General features: G+C 42.1%; 1 protein-coding gene across 4 annotated transcripts in view; it reads left to right on the plus strand.

Annotated features, from left to right (window-relative positions):
• The window catches only part of VAV3 (vav guanine nucleotide exchange factor 3), a 318,799-nt gene that overhangs the window by 147,054 nt on the left and 152,223 nt on the right, over window positions 1-19,522 (plus strand). For all 4 annotated transcript variants that reach the window (XM_077452774.1, XM_077452773.1, XM_077452776.1 and 1 more), the window contains exons 5-10: window positions 2,513-2,624; window positions 3,011-3,103; window positions 5,219-5,287; window positions 5,724-5,827; window positions 7,947-8,046; window positions 9,915-10,010. In XM_077452774.1, coding sequence (XP_077308900.1) covers window positions 2,513-2,624; window positions 3,011-3,103; window positions 5,219-5,287; window positions 5,724-5,827; window positions 7,947-8,046; window positions 9,915-10,010 — 574 coding nt within the window. The remainder of the gene's footprint in view (window positions 1-2,512; window positions 2,625-3,010; window positions 3,104-5,218; window positions 5,288-5,723; window positions 5,828-7,946; window positions 8,047-9,914; window positions 10,011-19,522) is intronic.

Raw genomic sequence — 19,522 nt, forward strand, 5'->3', positions numbered from 1 at the left:
ATTCCTTTAAATTTCGTAGGGGGGGGGTTGTCTATAGTATGCCTGTGAAGGGGCGCATGTTTCCCGTGCTTAGAACTGTCCCTGCACAAAGTGTCATTTATGCAGGAAAAAAAGTCCTTTAAAATCACTCGCAGCTATTATGAATTGTCGGCTCCCGTAATACAGAGAACACTCATTGAAAGTCATTGATAAATAAATAAATAAATAAATAAAAAAAGCGTGGGGGTCCCCCAAATTCAATTACCAGGCCCTTCAGGTCTGGTATGGATATTAAGGGGAACCCCGCGTCAAATTTAAAAAAAAATTGACGTGGGGTTCCCCCTAAAAATCCATACCAGACCCTTTATCCGAGCACGCAACCTGGCAGGCCGCAGGAAAAGAGGGGGGGACGAGAGAGCGGCCCCCCCTCCCTCCTGAACCGTACCAGGCCACATGCCCTCAACATTGGGAGGATGCTTTGGGGGTCTGTGACCCCTCAAAGCACCTTGTCCCCATGTTGATGAGGACAAGGGCCTCATCCCCACAACCCTGGCCGGTGGTTGTGGAGGTCTGCGGGCGGGGGGCTTATCAGAATCTGGAAGCCCCCTTTAACAAGGGGACCCCCAGATCACGGCCCCCCCCCTGTTTGAAATGGTAAGGGGGTACAAAAGTACCCCTACCATTTCACAAAGAAAGTGTAAAAAATGGTTAAATAAAACAAACACACTTTTGAAAAATTCCTTTATTAAAAATAAAAAAATAAAAAAAAGATTCCAGCGGCGGTAATCCACTCTTGCTATCCAGCGACGGACGATCATCTCTCCAGCGATGTCTCATCTCATCCAGCGCAGCGATCCATCCTTCTTCTGTCTCCGTGGAGGAGACACTGCAAGGATTCCGGCGGCTGACGTTTCTTATATACGGAGGGCGGGGCCACCCGTCACCTGACCCCGCCCCCCTCTGACGCAAGGGGAAACCCGGGGTTCCCCGTGACGTATATAGGTGACCCCGCCCCCCTCTGATGTAAGGGAAACCTGCCTGTGTTACATCAGAGGGGTCACCCATACGTCACAGGGAACCCCGGGTTTCCCCTTGCGTGTTTGTTTTATTTAACCATTTTTTACACTTTCTTTGTGAAATGGTAGGGGTACTTTTGTACCCCCTTACCATTTCAAACAGGGGGGGGGGCGGGATCTGGGGGTCCCCTTGTTAAAGGGGGCTTCCAGATTCTGATAAGCCCCCCGCCCGCAGACCTCCACAACCACCGGCCAGGGTTGTGGGGATGAGGCCCTTGTCCTCATCAACATGGGGACAAGGTGCTTTGAGGGGTCACAGACCCCCAAAGCATCCTCCCAATGTTGAGGGCATGTGGCCTGGTACGGTTCAGGAGGGAGGGGGGGCCGCTCTCTCGTCCCCCCCTCTTTTCCTGCGGCCTGCCAGGTTGCGTGCTCGGATAAAGGGTCTGGTATGGATTTTTAGGGGGAACCCCACGTCAATTTTTTTTGAAATTTGACGCGGGGTTCCCCTTAATATCCATACCAGACCTGAAGGGTCTGGTTATGGATATTTAGGGGGAACCCCACGTCAAATTTTTTCTTAAATTTGAGGCAGGGTTCCCCTTAATATCCATACCAGACCTGAAGGGCCTGGTAATTGAATTTGGGGGACCCCCACGCCTTTTTTATTTATTTATTTATTTATTTTTTTATCAATGACTTTCAACGAGTGTTCTCTGTATTACGGGAGCCGACAATTCATAATAGCTGCGAGTGATTTTAAAGGACTTTTTTTCCTGCAGAAATGACACTTTGTGCAGGGACAATTCTAAGCACGGGAAACATGCGCCCCTTCACAGGCATACTATAGACAACCGCCCCCTACGAAATTTAAAGGAATATTACACTTTTATTGTTTCACTTTAATCATTATTAAAATCACTGCTCCCGAAAAAACGGCCGTTTTTAAAACTTTTTTTTGCATTGATCCATGTCCCCTGGGGCAGGACCCGGGTCCCCAAACACTTTTTAGGACAGTAACTTGCAGAATCTTTTCTCTCTGTCAAATCTTTTTTCTCTGTCGAATATTTTCTCTATATAATCTTGGACTAATAGAGGTAAGGTTAGGCACATTCGACCACAGGTTCTATAGACACAGATTGTTGTCAGAGTCATGTCGAATCTCCTATTCTATATCGAACTGTTGTAACAATGAAAACGAAAATAAAGCATTTATTTATGTCGGATCTTTCGTTTTTCGGATTTTGTGCTTTCGTTATCGTTTGTCAAAACGAAAACGAAAATAGCTGAAATTCGGACGAAAATGCATTCGGACGAAAACGAATGCACATGTCTATTAAATATCAGTATAGAACTGAGAATCCATAGATTGCAACTCTCTATTATAACACCATACATATAACACCATACATTGTGGAACAATAAAAATGACTGTCATATATATGAAAAGAAACAAATGAAATGACAAAATTACTTGTCAACAAAAATGAATTCATGATTTTTTTCCCCTCTTACAGTGAATCAGGGATGGAGGAAGATGATGAATTATATTATGACTGTGTATACAGAGAGGATGAAGGAGATGAGGTTTATGAAGATCTCATGAAGGTTGAAATTGCAATGCCCAATGTAAGGAAACCTGTACTGGTGTGTTAATGCGGATGTGTGTGTTCTAGATGTAATATAACATATTGTGGAATAATTATACTTAAATACAGTACAGGCATACCCCACTTTTAATTACACAATGGGGTTTATTTACTGGAAAGTGCAAAATCAGGCTCACTTCTGCTGATGTGGGAACTGTTGCAAATCTCCAAAGTAAAACCTTTAAGCATTTTGGTTCAAGCCAGGCCACCTAAGCCAACCACAACATACTATGTTATCTTTTTCTAAATTCTCAACACCACCATCTTACTGACCATTTAATTGTCTGATAGGCACGAATACATAATTTATTATTATAGTCATTTTTACGAGAGTTTCTGAATGACATTTCTTTTGAATGATTGCAGAGGACTGCAGAGAGTGACATCCGGAGCTGCTGCCTTTTAGAAATTAAGCAGACAGAGGAGAAATATTCTGAGACCTTGGAGTCGATAGAAAAGGTGGGTGTACAGTGGTGAAAGCTGGGCGATACATCCTGTCTAATCATGATGAACTATTTAAAATAGTTAAAACTGCAGTTGCTATCAAATCCACACTGAAGCCAAAAACAGAGGCTGCTGCTTACTTTCTGGTCTACTGATTTACCAGTGGGCAAGAAAATATCAAAACCCTTACTTGGAAAGACCAAGCATTGTGAGCATCCAAAGACCATCCTTACCCTTAGCCCTTGTACACACGGTCAGACATTCAGACGGAAGATGTCCGATTGGACCGCGTTGTCGGATAATCCGACCGTGTGTGTGGGCTTATGACTTTTTCCGTCAGAATGTCCGACCAACAAAGTTTGAGAGCTGGATATAAAAATTTTCCGACAACATGATCCGATCGGACTTTGTCTAGAGAATTTCGATCGGACAAAGTGCCATGCATGCTCAGATCAAATTCCTAGACCAAAGCTATTGGCTACTAGCTTGAACGTAGTCCCGTCGTAACTATATAACGTCATCACATTACGAACGATCGGATTTTCCGACAACTTTGTCCGACCGTGTGCATGCAACACCAGTTTCGGACAAAATCCGTCGGAAAAAATCAGATGGATTTTAGGGATGCACCGAAATTTCGGCCGCCGAAACATATCGGCCGAAAATGCCCTTTGCAATTTGCCGAAAGAGAAAAACGGCCGATAATGGAGCCGAAAATGGGGCGTGGCCTGGGTGGGGGCGGGGCTCCGCCTCCCGCCCCTGGTGCCGCCCATCATGGGGGGTGCATAGCGCAGGAGAGCCGCCTCCGCCGCCTGTTTGATCACAGCGCCGGGAACATCACAGCTTTCATTTCAATAGCTGTGTGTTCCCGGCCGCGCGCCGTCACACACAGCCCCTCCCCCTTGTCCGGGCACTTAGATAGACAGATCATCCGCAGGATTGGACGGATGATCTGTCTATCAAAGTGCCCAGAGAAGGGGGAGGGGCTGTGTGTGACGGCGCGGCCGGGAACACACAGCTATTGAAATGAAAGCTGTGATGTTCCCGGCGCTGTGATCAAACAGGCGGCGGAGGCGGCTCTCTTCCCTGCACAGGCTGGCTGCAAAATGGCACACTGGCTGCAATGGGGCACACTGGCTGCAATGGGGCACACTGGCTGCAATGGGACACACTGGTTGCAATGGGGCACACTGGCTGCAATGAGACACACTGGCTGCAATGAGGCACACTGGCTGCAATGAGGCACACTGGCTGCAATGAGGCACCGACCATCTTCTGTACCATGTCCCCAGTCTCTGACCATCTCCTGTACCACGTCCTCTGTCTGACCATCTCCTATACCGTGTCCCCAGTCTGACCATCTCCTGTACCGTGTCCCATGTCTCTGACCATCTCTTGTACCATGTCCCCAGTCTCTGACCACCTCCTGTACCGTGTCCCCAGTCTCTGACCACCTCCTGTACCGTGTCCCCAGTCTCTGACCACCTCCTGTACCATGTCCCCAGTCTCTGACCACCTCCTGTACCGTGTCCCCAGTCTCTGAGCACCTCCTGTACCGTGTCCCCAGTCTCTGACCACCTCCTGTACCGTGTCCCCAGTCTCTGACCATCTCCTGTACCATGTCCCCAGTCTCTGACCACCTCCTGTACCATGTCCCCAGTCTCTGACCACCTCCTGTATAAAAATTTTTTTTTAAAACAGTCATTTTCGGTATCGGTGCTGTTTCGGTATCGGTTTCGGTTTTCGGCCTAGTGTATTTTTCATTTTCGGTATCGGTTTCGGCACCAAAAAACCCATTCGGTGCATCCCTAATGGATTTTGTTGTCGGAATGTCTGACCGTATGTACAAGGGCTTACACAGAGGGGGTCAAAGGTATTTTAAACCTTGGTATTTATACCGGCCTAAACTCTTTGATTAGAAATTCTAAATGTGTAAATACTGTTAACTGACTGATAGAGAAACCCTTGTATATAAAATGCCAGACAATTAGTGGTGTGATAACAGTGAAATGTTTGATACCAAATATAACCTCTTACCTCCTGTATAATTAGTCGCTGGTGTTCATCACAGTGAATTCATTTTTTCACATCGCTTTTTTATACATTCATTATCTGTCTTTCCTTTTACAGTTCTTCATGGAGCCATTGAAAAAATTCTTGCCTTCAACAGACCTGCAACAAATATTTATTAATATCCCTGTAAGTACCTTAGACGAGAAGCATGAGAAATATAGCAAAGCTCTCCAGTACCGTGGCGATGTGAAAGAATAAGTAACAATGACAAATTTTAAAGCTGCTCCTGGCTAATATAAAATGCCATTTAATTCAGTTACATATGCTACATATGCTACAGTTACATATGCTACAGCTGCAGGCATCATTCAGATATCTCTACTTAAAGTCCAGGACGTCATATGATTCCCTACGGGTGGGATGTGGTTAACATTGACATGAACAAAGTGCGATTATGATGCGGTGTGGGAAACACACAGGTATCGCTGCAAATTCCCATGCCATAGCAGTGTGAACTGACTCCTACACAGTGCTGTTTGTGCCCTTTTATCTAGTTTCATTTAGGTTTTTATTCTTTGAATGTTTTTGTGTATGATCACATATTTCTCTTTTTGGCATACAGGAACTGGTGAAAGTGCACAGAAGCCTCATGCTTGAAGTCAATGACTCGATTACGCATAAAAATAGCCAAAACCTCTACTTGGTCTTCCTAGCATATAAAGAGAGGTAATATTTCACTATCTGCAATAACTTCATCAACAGCAACAACAGGGGTCACAATAGAGTCACTACCAACAGGTCCGAAGGGAAGATGGGCCTATACAGCACCCTGATGCTGCTGTGTCCTTTTAATGTTTCTGCTACTTTCTGCTTGTCTCATCACTTCAGCTACTTCAGTTTCCTTGGTATTTGAGCTCATTTTCAATTTTATCATCTTTATCAGGTTTTATGTCTGTATTTAACAGATAAGAATAGTTACATTTAGCTATATTGTGTATGCTGAAAATCTAAACATCTAGGTATGGGAAAGGCTACATAGAGCACATAGACTACTGAAATAAATCCATAGCTTGGCAGCTGAATATTTTAAGGAATGAGATGAGCAATGACAGGGGGCCAAACTTGAAATACAGGGTGAAACTCCACTTTAAAAATGATCTCTCCCCCATCCTAACACCTATTTTGACTAACCTGTGTAAGCCCCTGTACACACGGTCGGAGATTTCCACAACCAAATCCGTCGGATTTTGCCCGTCGGATTTTGTCCGTCGGATCTTGTCTGAAACTGTTGCACACACACGGTCGGACAAAGTTGGCGAAAAAATCAGATCTTTCAGAACGTGATGACGTAATTTCGTTACGATGGGACTACATTCAGGCTAGTAGCCAATAGCTTTGATGTAGGAATTTGATCTGAGCATGCGTGGCACTTGGTCCGATCAAAATTCTCTACACATGATCGGAGTATGTCCGATCAGCCCAGTTGGTCGGGAAATATTTCCAACATGTTGGAAAATTGGGTCCGACGGATATTCTGACGGAATCAGTCCGATGCATACCACACACAGTCGGATTATCCGACGACACGGTCCGATAGGACACATTCCAACGGATTCTCTGACCGTGTGTACAAGGACTTAGAAAGATTTGTCTATATACCTATTCTCAGGCCTCTTTGGTCCGGTCACGTGATGTCCCATGTTAGTCAGGGCCGCCTGCAGGGGAGTAGAGAGAGCGCTTCAGACATTGGCTGATAATGCCTGGGACTGGTGACATCACCCATAGGCTTCAGTGGCCCATCTGTTGTCGGCGCTCCTTTTAGCTGTGCTTGTTGACACAGGGGAGCCGAATCACATGACCAGGCTAGAGCAGCCTGATAATAGGTAAGTATACAAATCTTTCTTACACAGGTTAGCAAGAAAAGGTGTTAATGTAGGACTATAGGCAAACCTTTTTTTTTTTGGGTAAGAGAGGTTCATAACCGCTGTCAGTTTATTTTTTGCCTTCTTTGTCCCATTGGGGAGATTTCCCTTCACTTCGTGTCCCATAGCCAAAACAGGAGGTGAAAAGAAATCCCTGCAAATTAAGGAAATACCTTGGGGACCCCCAGGTCACCAGAATTAGTGCCCCTCTATTACTTTTCTAGGGACAACCCAAAATGTGGGATTTTCTTTTACTTTCACTTTCAATGATAATAGTAAACAGGACAAATAGGATGAATCTCTCTAACGGGAGCACAGACAGCAATAAAAACTGACAGGGTTTGTAAGCCCTCTGCACTGTCTGCAAAAAAAAGTTTTGCATTTAGGCCGGGTTCACATATGTGCAGCCGCAGTTCACAGCATGGGGTCTGGTGTGTTTCTGTTCACAGGTTCAGGTGCAATTCAGGTCCGAATTTTTGCCTAAATTCGCACCTGAGCCGGACCCAAAAACATACAGGACCCTTTTGAAATGCAGACCGCGGCTCCCTCCGGACCTTTGTGAACCGGCTCCATTGAGAGCCAATCACACTCGCATGTAATGGGAATTGGATGCGGAGAAGCTGCCATCCAATTCGCACATATGGGAGCCCGGCCTTAGTTTTACTTTAAGAAGAGGGAGGGAACATTTTTTAATACTAGACAGGTTTTGCCTGAAATTCTACTTTAGCTAAAGATTACCAGCCATGAATTTGCAGATCATCTCATAATTGGATGATTACTACAAGTTTAGGCAGTTCTTTTATCTTTTATCATGTTTCATAGAATATCTGTCTGTGTATGAGCTCATTGTTTTCTATAAATGTAATAATTTATTAATTAAAAAGCACTGTGCACAGCTAACTAATTTTTATCATCTTTATCAGACTTCTTATTTATGGAGAGTACTGTAGTCAGGTGGAGTTAGCCATATCTATCCTGGATAACATATGTAAAACCAGAGAAGACGTCAAATTAAAACTGGAGGTATGTAGCCACCCTTTTAACTTATATCTGTTACTGCATCATTCTGGATGACTGCCATTCTTACATGGCTGGTCTGTACTTGAATCCCTCCATACCTGCTGTCACAAGGATTTAAGCATCACAAGGCCTCTGAACACCTTAGAACACCCATCATTGAGTTTTAGCTTTCTGGATGTGGAAGGAGTATGACCCCGGAAGGGCTCAACTCTGAGCCCTTCCAGGTTCAGAGCTGTCACTACAGTCTGTGCCCAATCATTTTGCAGAGGTGTTAACCTGTCTCTTTAAACCCTTGATGTCTCCTTAGAGAGAACCTGTCATCTGAACTATGCTATTACACAGGAGGCTTTTGTGTCTCCCTGTGTTAGCAATAAAATTAAGTTACAATAAAAAAAATAGAAGTTTAATAAAATAAATAAAATAAAAAAACAACCCTACATGTATGCACATGCAAACACTCATGAAAATGTTGATTGTCCTACACATTAGGTATTGCCACACACTCCAAAGTGAGAGCAATAATTCCAGGGCCATTATTCAGGAGGATTGGCATATTTGGTATCTAATTGCTATATACAGGCATACCCCACTTTTAAGTACACAATGGGGTGTATTTACTAAAGCTGGAAAGTGCAAAATCAAGCTCACTTCTGCATGGAAACCAACAAACTTCTAACCCCAGCTTATTCAATTAAGCTTTGGTAATACAACCTGGAAGCTCATTGGTTTCTATGCAGAAGTGAGCCTGATTTTTCACTTTCCAGCTTTCCTAAATAAACCCCATTGTGTACTTAAAAGTGGGGTATGCCTATATCACCAGACAAATGGGTATTATATTGTGTTTGTGTACACTAAAATCAATTTGAGTGTATTTTTTGAAGAAATTACTATAATAATATCTTCTGTACATATCATAGAAACCATTATATATGATCTGGAAATGAGATCAGATGTGGTTTGTAAACCTGTTAGGTGTGCATTACAGGTGTCTTATTTTCCATACAGGTCCTGTTATTCTGCCAGTTAAAATCAGTGCCGTAGCAGTAATAACATCAACGGTATTCTGATTTTAATGCATGCTTAAAGTGAGATATTTAAGTTTGAAAATAACTGCCTTAGGGTTTTTATCAGTTTCTGACAGAACTCCAGTTTCTGTCCTGCCGTGAACTCCTTATGGATGCCTTTGTAGAAGAAGTAGTGCTCTGTGGTGCCCGCTAATAGAAGCACCATCCCCTGGCAAGCATCCATCTTCCCTGCAGCACACCACCAGCTGCAGGGACAGCAACAGTGTGCTTCTGTGAAGCTCTGTCCTTCACCGTGGGACCATTTCATGGCAAAGGTTCTGTCACCATCGCTTCATTAATGATTTTCAGTACTTCAAGCCGGAGCTTCTTCACAAATCACATTGATGTTTTAAAGACAACATTTAAAAATGAATCTGATTCATTGTTTGAAAGCAAATATACATTATGTTCTTTTGGGATTATTTTCTAGATTTTGGCACACGCGCATTCCATAATTCCTTCATAATAAAAATCAATTTAAAAGGACTTGTTCTTCATTGTTTTTGTATCCCTTTGCCTAGAGCGTTACGTTCAAATTATCTGCACAATTGCATGACCTAGCTTGCAGCGCAGCGATATGACAGCACACACCATTATTGCTGCAGACGTGATTAATGTGAAAGGAAAGCATTTATAAGAGTACATTTTTAAATGTGCTTGTTTTCATGCAAAACTTAAAATCTTATTTTGCTTAAATATAGATGACATTTCCAGGGCCACGCATCTGTTTTTTTTTATAATTCTGTAATGTGTCATTGAAAGCAGAGACTGCAGCGATGTAATGATAACAATATTTCATCTAAACAGGAATGTTCAAAGAGAGCAAATAACGGGAAATTCACACTGCGTGATCTTCTTGTGGTTCCTATGCAAAGGGTCCTGAAATATCACTTGCTGCTCCAGGTAAGTCCTTAATTTGTAGATTCTACACAAAGAAATACATAATTTTAGGCGCAGAAGACCATGGGAAGCCTAGTGTAGCCCCAAAAGACTTAAAACTCATAGCTTTTTTTTATTTTAGGATAATGGACATAGCTGCACACATAATTGTATATGCTCTAGTGCTCAATTGAGCCAACTTAAGGGAAAACATTTGCATTCTAATATCTGTATGTAGTTGATATTAATAAGTAATGGTAGTATTTATTATCTGAGTTAATCTCTAGCTCGACAATTTTCTGTGTTACACATCTTCCTCCAGGCCACTGTTTAGAATTATCACACATAATCACAATTATTTTGAGTTATTAATTTTTTTTTTTCATGAATAACTTTAATAGTTTTAGAATAGTTCAGACATAGAATCCCAGGCTACAGATAATGGTGTAACATATTATCTAGTGTATAATTTATCTTTTATCAGTCTTATAGATTCATCTTCTTAAAATCATATACATTGTAAATTTACATTTGTATAAGAACAGCATGGTATAAGCTCAAGGATTCAATCACTTTTATAGCAATCCCTGGTATTTCCTAGAGAGCCCTGTCACTAGTCCTGTAGACTACTTAACTTTTTCATAACATTGTCCTTTAAAGTGGTTGTAAACCCTTACAAACCAGTTTGACCCCCCCTGAAAAGGGCCAAATGTGGCACTGGAGAAGGGGAAACAGATACGCAAAGCTTTCACTTTGGGTGGAACTCTGCTTTAAGTTCCAAAAAAGTGGCATACTCTTTAAGATCTGCACTAATGGTCCTACATGGAGCTGCACAGTCTTTGCATGAAAAAGGTCCCTGCTGGGGTGCTTTTACTGTGCATATGGACCATGATCTCATTTATTTTTGTGTTGGGTACTTACTTTTCTGGATAGTTGGAGGTCACCCCGAGTACAAGCCAGGCAGCACAAATATGCAGTAGGTACTTTTGACCTAAAGCTGAGCAGGACAAGTCAGAGACACAAAATGAAGATCTCCATATTAAATCAATCTCAGATAGCGCTTGCTATAACTTAGAAAGTCTACTAGTAGGTGCCAAAAATTATATATGACATACTGTGGATGCCATTGCTGTAATTGTAAGTGACAGGTAATAATTCAATTGTAAACATAAGTGATAAATAATAATTAAAGTGACATGTGTAAAAGAGTCTTTTTGTGCAATCTCGAGTGCTTCGTGCCTTGTTCCCAAGATTCCCCGTTTGTTCCACCACGTGCAACCAGAATCCCTGGTGTCTCCTGGTTGCTCTCACGCATCCCTTGCGTCACTCCTGGAATGGAACGCATGTCAGGTTCTAGATAGCGTCCATCTTTCTGCACACCCTAAAGGAGTACATCAATCAAGGTTTTTACAGTATGGGAGGTTGTCTCTCCATTTATTTTTTGCCTGCCTAATAATCGTTTAGGAAAACATACTGGATCACAACAAGAATGAGCCAGGATCCATAAGAGCAACCAGGAGACACCAGGAATTGTGGGACAGGTCCTAAAGACCTACAAGCCTTGTTGACTCTCCTTACTATACACAGTAAGGGCATCAACGACATCTGGTGAGTACTGTGTGAATATATTATAGCATGTGGTGGAATACACAGGGGGGAACCCCCGAGAACAAGGCACAAAGCACTCAATATTGCACAAAAGACTCTTTTGCACTTTAATTTTTGTCACTTATGTTTACAATTGAATTATTACCTGCCACTTACAATTACAGCAATGGCATCCACAGTATGTCATATGTAATTTGTGGCACCTACTAGTAGACTTTTTTTATGTTATAGCAAGCGCTGCCTGAGAGTGATTTAATATTGGTTAACTCTTTGTTGGACACAATAGACAGCAGCTGCAAATATTATTACTATTATTGATTGTTAATCCAGGTGTAGATGTTTCTTATTTACAGTTCTGTAAGGATAATGCTACATGGGTTACACCCGATTTCGTGACCACCAACTTGACTATTACATCGTCAACAGTGCCAGTATGTAAGCAAACTCCCAGCAGTTTAAGTCTATGGGATTCATTTACTAAAAAACAGAGGCTGTTCATTTAGTAAAGTGAATGCTTACTTAACAAAGGGATATTCCCAAAGCTCAGTAAATAAGGGGATGCTTTATCTCTTCAGTCATCCCATTGTGTTTTTTTTTTCTTGATTGAACATGATTGCACATTTAAAGTGCATACGGCTTCACCTTATAAACTAAGCAAACATCACTTTGCAAAGTGATCACACCCTGCTTACTAAATCAAGACCAGTAAGTACAATTTTTCTCTGAGTCACTTCAATCTAAAAATGTCATGCTTTTTTCGATTCATGTTGATGGTTTGCAGGTTGAGAGATCAGGAAACAGAGGCTATTCTGAGATTAAATATTGTGTTTCCACCATATAGTCTGTAAGGATTGGGCATCCTCCAGGTAAGCATTTAATTAGGGCAGGAAGATATAGTGCAGGTTGCCTTTGATGGCGGTTTGGAGCCTGATTAGAAGCAGAACAGGGATATAAGTCTTGCTGCGTCTCTAACCTGCTGCTGATGCCGGGGAAATGTCACTTTGACAAACAGGTGCTGCTTTAGCCCACGGAACAAACTACACTCAGAGGAGACCTTTTTATTTATTCCTCCTTTTTGCATTCTCAAATTATACCAGTTTCAATATTTGCAGAGTAGCCTCAGAGGCAAGAAAGTTATTAATGTACAGAACAAAGAACCTTCTTCCATATGAATCTGACTCATAATTCCACATACTGGTCTGTATAATCCTTGGTCCTAGTCTAAGCTTTTGAACTGTATAGACTTATGCCCCATACACACGGTCGGACATTCTGACAACAAAATCCGTTGGATTTTTTCCAACGGATTTTGGCCAAAACTTGTGTTGCATACACACGGTTGCACAAAGTTGTCGGAAAATCCGATCATTCGGAACGAGGTGACTTACAAAACATACGGCAGGACCACGTAGAGGCCAGTAGCCAATAGCTTTCGTCTCCAAATTTTTTCTGAGCATGCGTGGCACTTTGTTCATCGGAATTCTCTACACACGATCGGAAAAAGTCAGATCGGAGTTTGTTGTCGGAAAATTTTAGATCCAGCTCTCAAACTGTTTCAGTCGGAAATTCCGATGGAAAAAGTCCGATAGAGCCCACACACGATCGGATTTTCTGACAACATAATCCAATCAGACTTTTTCTGTCTGAATTTCCGACCATGTGTATGGGGCATAAAAGGAGGTGTGGGCCAAAACTCTTTTGGCCCTACTTTTCATTTGGATCACAGGAGTGCACTTAATTTTGCACTTCTGTGACCCATATTCAGTCAACAGTGGGCTAAAGTCGACATCACTCAGCCAGTCCAGACTCTCAAAGGGATCCCAGACTTTTAGCATAGGGAGGATTAAGGAGCAGACGCGCATGAGAAAGGAAAACCAGAGGAGAAGTAGGGATGGGGGGGGGGGTGCACCACCTCCAAGAAGCATGAAACAATTATAGTCTGCCATTAGGCATTCCTCCTTCTGCATCAATCCAGGTGGACCAGATTATTGTTATTTTTTGGGGCAATTTCTCCTCTCATAAGTTATTTTATATAGTGGTATCCTCCATATTGTTAAGTAAAATAACTAGAGGGTCCAGTGGGACTACAGTATCACAAATGTCACTAAGAGTGTCAACCACCGACTTCCAGTATGTGTCAAGTTTAAGGCAGGACCAAACCATATGGCATAAGGAGCCACTCTCCGCACCACACCTATGGCACCTGGGGTCTCTCTGTGGGCATATGTTGGCATAGTCTCTGTGGCGTGTAGTGTACACGATGAAGAACATTCACCTGCACAAATCTGTCCCTAGCTGATATCATAGAGGGGGGGGGGGGGGCATAAGCAGAAACACAATCTTCCCAGTCTTCCTCCTTGAGATCAGGAATGTCAGCTTTCCACCTCTCAAACATACAACTCAACCCCACCTCATGTGCCAATGTCTGGATCCACCCAAATGCCTGTTAATGTGGCGCTGGGAGCCTGAGCCAGCCGATCCCTCCACATCCTGGTGCTCCAGTGAGCCCTGGAAGGACAGAGCAGAGAGTGCTGACTGACAGTCACCAGTCTTTTGCTCATTGAAGCCTGAGAACTGAGCAATTAGCGTTTTTTGATCTCTCAGTTCTTGGTCTTAGAGCTGGCAGCATCACAGTGATACTGTATCCACCTAGGTGAGTATGTGTTTTTGTTATTTTGAAATCCCATACTTCTATTTAAAAAAAATACTTGTTTTGTGTAGAAAAGTAATAATACTAAAGTCTTAATAGCACCTTTTTTCATTTGTAACCCAGTAGACCTTTCCAATAGCTAAAGATTTTGTATTCTTTTTGTAAAGCTTCATATTCTAGAGACCTCCTATTTTCTCTATTGCATAGCTTAAAGAAGAATTCCAGGCAGGCTATAGTTTTGAAATAGTTACATTGGTCCAGCTTAGGCCAATGTAGCTATGTATATACTATACAAAGAGGACCATGATGTAAGGGGGACGCTGCTGTGGACTTTGACATAAGGAGGACTCTGATATAATGGGTCATTCCAATGAGGACTCTCATGTAAAGAGAAATTCTGATGAGAACCCTGATTTAAGCAGGGACTCTCATGTGGACTTTGATGTAAGGAGGGACTCTCATGTGGACTTTGATGTAAGGAGGGATTCTCATGTGGACTTTGATGTAAGGAGGGATTCTCATGTGGACTTTGATGTAAGGAGGGATTCTCATGTGGACTTTGATGTTAGTAAGGACTCTCATGTGGACTTTGATGTAAGGAGGGATTCTCATGTGGACTTTGATGTAAGGAGGGATTCTCATGTGGACTTTGATGTAAGGAGGGATTCTCATGTGGACTTTGATGTTAGTAAGGACTCTCATGTGGACTTTGATGTAAGGAGGGACTCTCATGTGGACTTTGATGTAAGGAGGGATTCTCATGTGGACTTTGATGTAAGGAGGGATTCTCATGTGGACTTTGATGTAAGGAGGGATTCTCATGTGGACTTTGATGTTAGTAAGGACTCTCATGTGGACTTTGATGTAAGGAGGGATTCTCATGTGGACTTTGATGTAAGGAGGGATTCTCATGTGGACTTTGATGTAAGGAGGGATTCTCATGTGGACTTTGATGTTAGTAAGGACTCTCATGTGGACTTTGATGTAAGGAGGGACTCTCATGTGGACTTTGATGTAAGGAGGGACTCTCATGTGGAGCCTGATTTAAAATATTCTAATGAGAAAGGTGCAGAGTAAATGTTTTTTTTTGTTCATCCTTTATTATTGGCTCAGGTTTATTTGGAATTTATTTGCTTTGTTTTACTGAACCGATACTGCTTTCAGAGCGATCGTCCCATAATATAATCATTTTTTTTTTAAAGGGTACATTTTATTGATATTTCACAAAAAAAATAATGACAACATCCATGTTTCATAAAGTACATAATAGGATCCAGACAAAAGAGAATTTGTTTACCTATAAACGCATTGTCAAAGTATACAGTATTAAAGATAAAAAAAAGGGTTAAACTCCTGCCCTTATTCTACTCTCCTGGTGAATGGAAGTGTGACTATTGAAATGGAGAAATCAATAAATAAATGAAAAAATAAAGATAAAGAAAAGCTGCAACCTAAAAGGTCCAAACTCCTACCAGAAGCATAGATAATTAAAAGAAACAGGTGTGCTAATCTATAAGAATATTCACAGTGCAAAAATACACATGACAAAAATTTAATGGCATAAAGTCCACTCCTACAAAAACAAGTGAATACATTTTTTTTTTTTTTTTATTGGATGAATAGATATTTGGAATGGCCATCCTGTCCTCCAGAAACCTGAGGCTTGCCACCCAAAATCTCCCAACACAGGGGCACATTCAAATCATTTGAAAATAACCCCACCACTGCAGCTTGACAGAGGTGGCATTCTGGTGAATCTACTCTACCCATCTTATAGAGAAGGGGTATAGTAAATTCGGTGTAAGAAGTTGAATTTTATTAGCTTATCCCTGGCTGATATCACAGAGGGCAATAAAGATACGACTACCCCAGACCATGATTCTTCTGTTAAGGAAGGGATATCAGAGGTCCATTGTCTAGCTATCTTCTCCATCCTCGGGGAGGAGGAAATCAAGAGAAGTAAATAATATTGAGAAAAAAAGATTTAAGTGATCATCCTCAAATAGCAGTTTTTCTAGTTTAGAGAGGCAGAGTGAAACCACTGTCAGTTCAAATTGAGTTGCCACTGCATGAAGTAATTGAAGATAGCCAAAGAAAAATTATGGCCACTTTCACACTGGGGTGTTGGGGACGTCGGCGGTAAAGCGCTGCTATTTTTAGCGGCACTTTACCATAGTTTTTGCAGAGGTTTTCACTTTTAACCCCCGCTAGTGGCTGAAAAAGGGTAAAAACGCTGCAGTGGCTCATTGTCGGTGGTTGTAGGCTTAGAATGCAGTAATTCTACCCAGGCCACAAATTTGAGTCCAAAATCCATTTGCACAAGGACTGCCAGTAAATAAGGCCACTCAGTAGAGTCAAAGGCCTTATGGGTGTCTAATGACACTACAATTCGAGTATCTGGGCTAGACCCTTCAGGCTGCAGGATTGTAAACAGCTGGCATAGATTATAACCTGACAATCTCGTCTGTATAAAGCCAGTCTGGTCTGGATTTATAATAGAATATATCACCTTATATTGTCTCTTAGAAAGGAGCATGGCTATTATTTTGGCATCAACATTAATTTATGATATTGGGCGATAGGGCTCACAAAAGTAGTGGTCCTTGTGCGGTTTGGGGATGAGAACAATCAATGCTTCCTGAAGAGAATCTGAGAGCACACAATTGTCAAAAGCTTCTTTGTGTACCTCTAATAATTTTTGTGGAAAAAATTATTTGTAAGTACAATACCACTCTACAGGGGTTTTGTTAGGGTGAAGGGAGTGCATTGCTTCTTCTAATTCTGGTACAGTGATAGGGAGATCTAGATTTGCTGCTGCCTCTTGAGACACTACAGTAAGTGGGATATGTTCTAGGTAGTGCTGGACCTCTTCTGCTCCATAACTCACACAGGAGGAATATAGATTAGAATAGAAAACTGGATGAATGCATTTGCTATGTCATCTGGAGAAATACAGAGGATTTGGTGTTCATTATAAATACAAAGAATAGAGGCAGGCGCATGCTGAGAATGGGCTATATTTATCTCCGATTTCAAAGACACGTTGGGATTGGTAAAGTCGTTTCTTTTGTGTCTTTTCAACCAATACTGAATCAAATTGGCGAGAAAAATCTCTCCACACCCTAAAATTAGAAGAGGACCGTTTTCTAACATATTCCACTTCAGCTTCTGTAGCTGCCTGTTCACATTCTCAAATCTTCCATTCTTTATCAGTTTCCTAATGACCTCTGAAATAGAACCTCTGAGGGTAGCTTTAAAAGCATTCCATGTAACACTCAGAACGCCCAGAAATTACCTATAGCGGTAGCAGAGGTCCTTTTCAAGCACTCCTCCTTTAACCACAATGAGCTCAGACTCCACAATTTATATCCACATGACGGGCCCATGGCCAGAGTCAATATTAGAGGGGAGTGACCTGAAATTGCCCTCAGAAGAAATTGAACCTCCACCACCCTAGGTAAGATATCCTTAGACAGAAAACACATTTCCAACCAAGAGAGAGTATTATATGTAGAAGAAAAACATGAATAAGTATGAGTATCTGGGTTTTTCCATCTCCAAGCCTCTAACAGACTTTATATGACATACAAGCCTCTAGTGGGGAGCTGCATCTGGACATGACACATAATCTATCTATATCAGGAGAAAGCACCGTGTTCAAGTGTCCTGCTAAAATAATCAGGCCCTCGGCCACCTGGAGCACCTTCGCCATCAATATTTCCCACACAGCTATGGTAAATGGTGGTGGAACATAAACTGAAACAAAAGTATGGGGTAAATTGTCTATTATGAGTACCAGCACAACAAACCTCTCAACCTGGTCTGTTACAATAGTTTCTGGAGTACATGATAGGGACTTGGCCACCAGGACAGAAACCCCTCTAGCGTAATTAGAATACATGGAGTGAAAAGCATGGCCTATAAATGGCTGTTCAAGGGCCAGGATTTTGGATCCAACCAGATGTATTTCCTGTAAAAGAATAATATGGGATTTGTGTTTTTGTATATGATTGAAAACTAGTGCATGATTGATCTTAGAATTAAGGCCTCTCACATTCCAGGAGAGTAGATTAAGGGTTTGATGTCATGAAAAACGACAGTATAATACTGACCATTAGGGTGTATTGGCGAGGGCTCCCGGAGAGCCCAAAGAGCAACAACCAAGCCTGTAATACATGGAGATGGTGGTGAGAACCATATACTTTCTTTAAAGATTAAAAAGCACTATCAGTGTAGGCTAAAACTAAAAACATAAGTAAAACAACAAAAGTGAGTAACTCAGTACGAAATGATCCAAAGGGTAGGATCGTGGCCCCACCCCCCCCCCCCAACTCCGCGCCATCCCAAACATAATACAGGCTTTCCCCCCCCAAACCCCAATACAACAATATCACCCTAGTAGGGGAATTCTTCTTTGTCCAGCCAGAGTTGAAGAAAAGGGTGTAGATTTGATGAGCAGCAGAACAAATATTGAACTGCATCAAAGTTTGTAACCATTTCAGTCAGCCAAACAACACAGGGCTACATAGAAAGATATAATCAGCTATATTAAGCATAATAGACTTAACATTTGGTAAGTAATGGCAGTAAAGAGGCCTCAACTCTCTGCCTCTGATAATACGATAAAAGAGTAGACATAGCAGAGATTAGGTGTTTCCCAGAGACTCCAGTCATCTGTTGGCTTCTTTAGGTGAGGTGAAGAATTGGACTTTTTCACTTATGTACTAGGCGAAGCCTCGCAGGGTATAGCCTACTATACGGCAGGCTGTGGTCATGCAGGCATTGTTTCACACTCTGGAATGCTGCACTTTGCTTCTGCGTTGCTGCAGAAAAATCAAGAAAGATGGTGATACGATTATTGTTATAGAGCAATTCAGGTATATTCCAAAGAACATTTTGATTGCGAACACATGGGAGAAGCTCTCCTCCCCAAAGGTGTGCTTTAGCCGGGTGAGTAAGAATTCTTCAGGATGTTTGCCCTCCGAACCCTCTGGGAAGCCCAGGAACTGGAGGTTATTACGACAGAGTCTGTCCTCAGAATCCCGCAGCTTAGCTTCCTGGGACTTATGGTCTGCCGCCACCTCTCTAACAGTCACCGCAAGTTGACTGTTTAGATCATTCTCCATTGCGCTAATGCGTTGTTCTGCATTGGTAACTCTGTGCCGGACTTCCTGAACATCATCTTTTAAGATGACAAAGTCCACTCGAGGGTCTCTATTTGTGTAGAAGGTGAGGAATGGCATGTCGTGATGACCACCATAATTTGTGTCAGGGATGG

This window comes from Lithobates pipiens, unplaced genomic scaffold, assembly GCF_037356315.1.
Source record: "Lithobates pipiens isolate NorthernLeopardFrog02 unplaced genomic scaffold, aLitPip1_a1.2 Scaffold_23, whole genome shotgun sequence".
Classification (NCBI taxonomy): domain Eukaryota; kingdom Metazoa; phylum Chordata; class Amphibia; order Anura; family Ranidae; genus Lithobates; species Lithobates pipiens.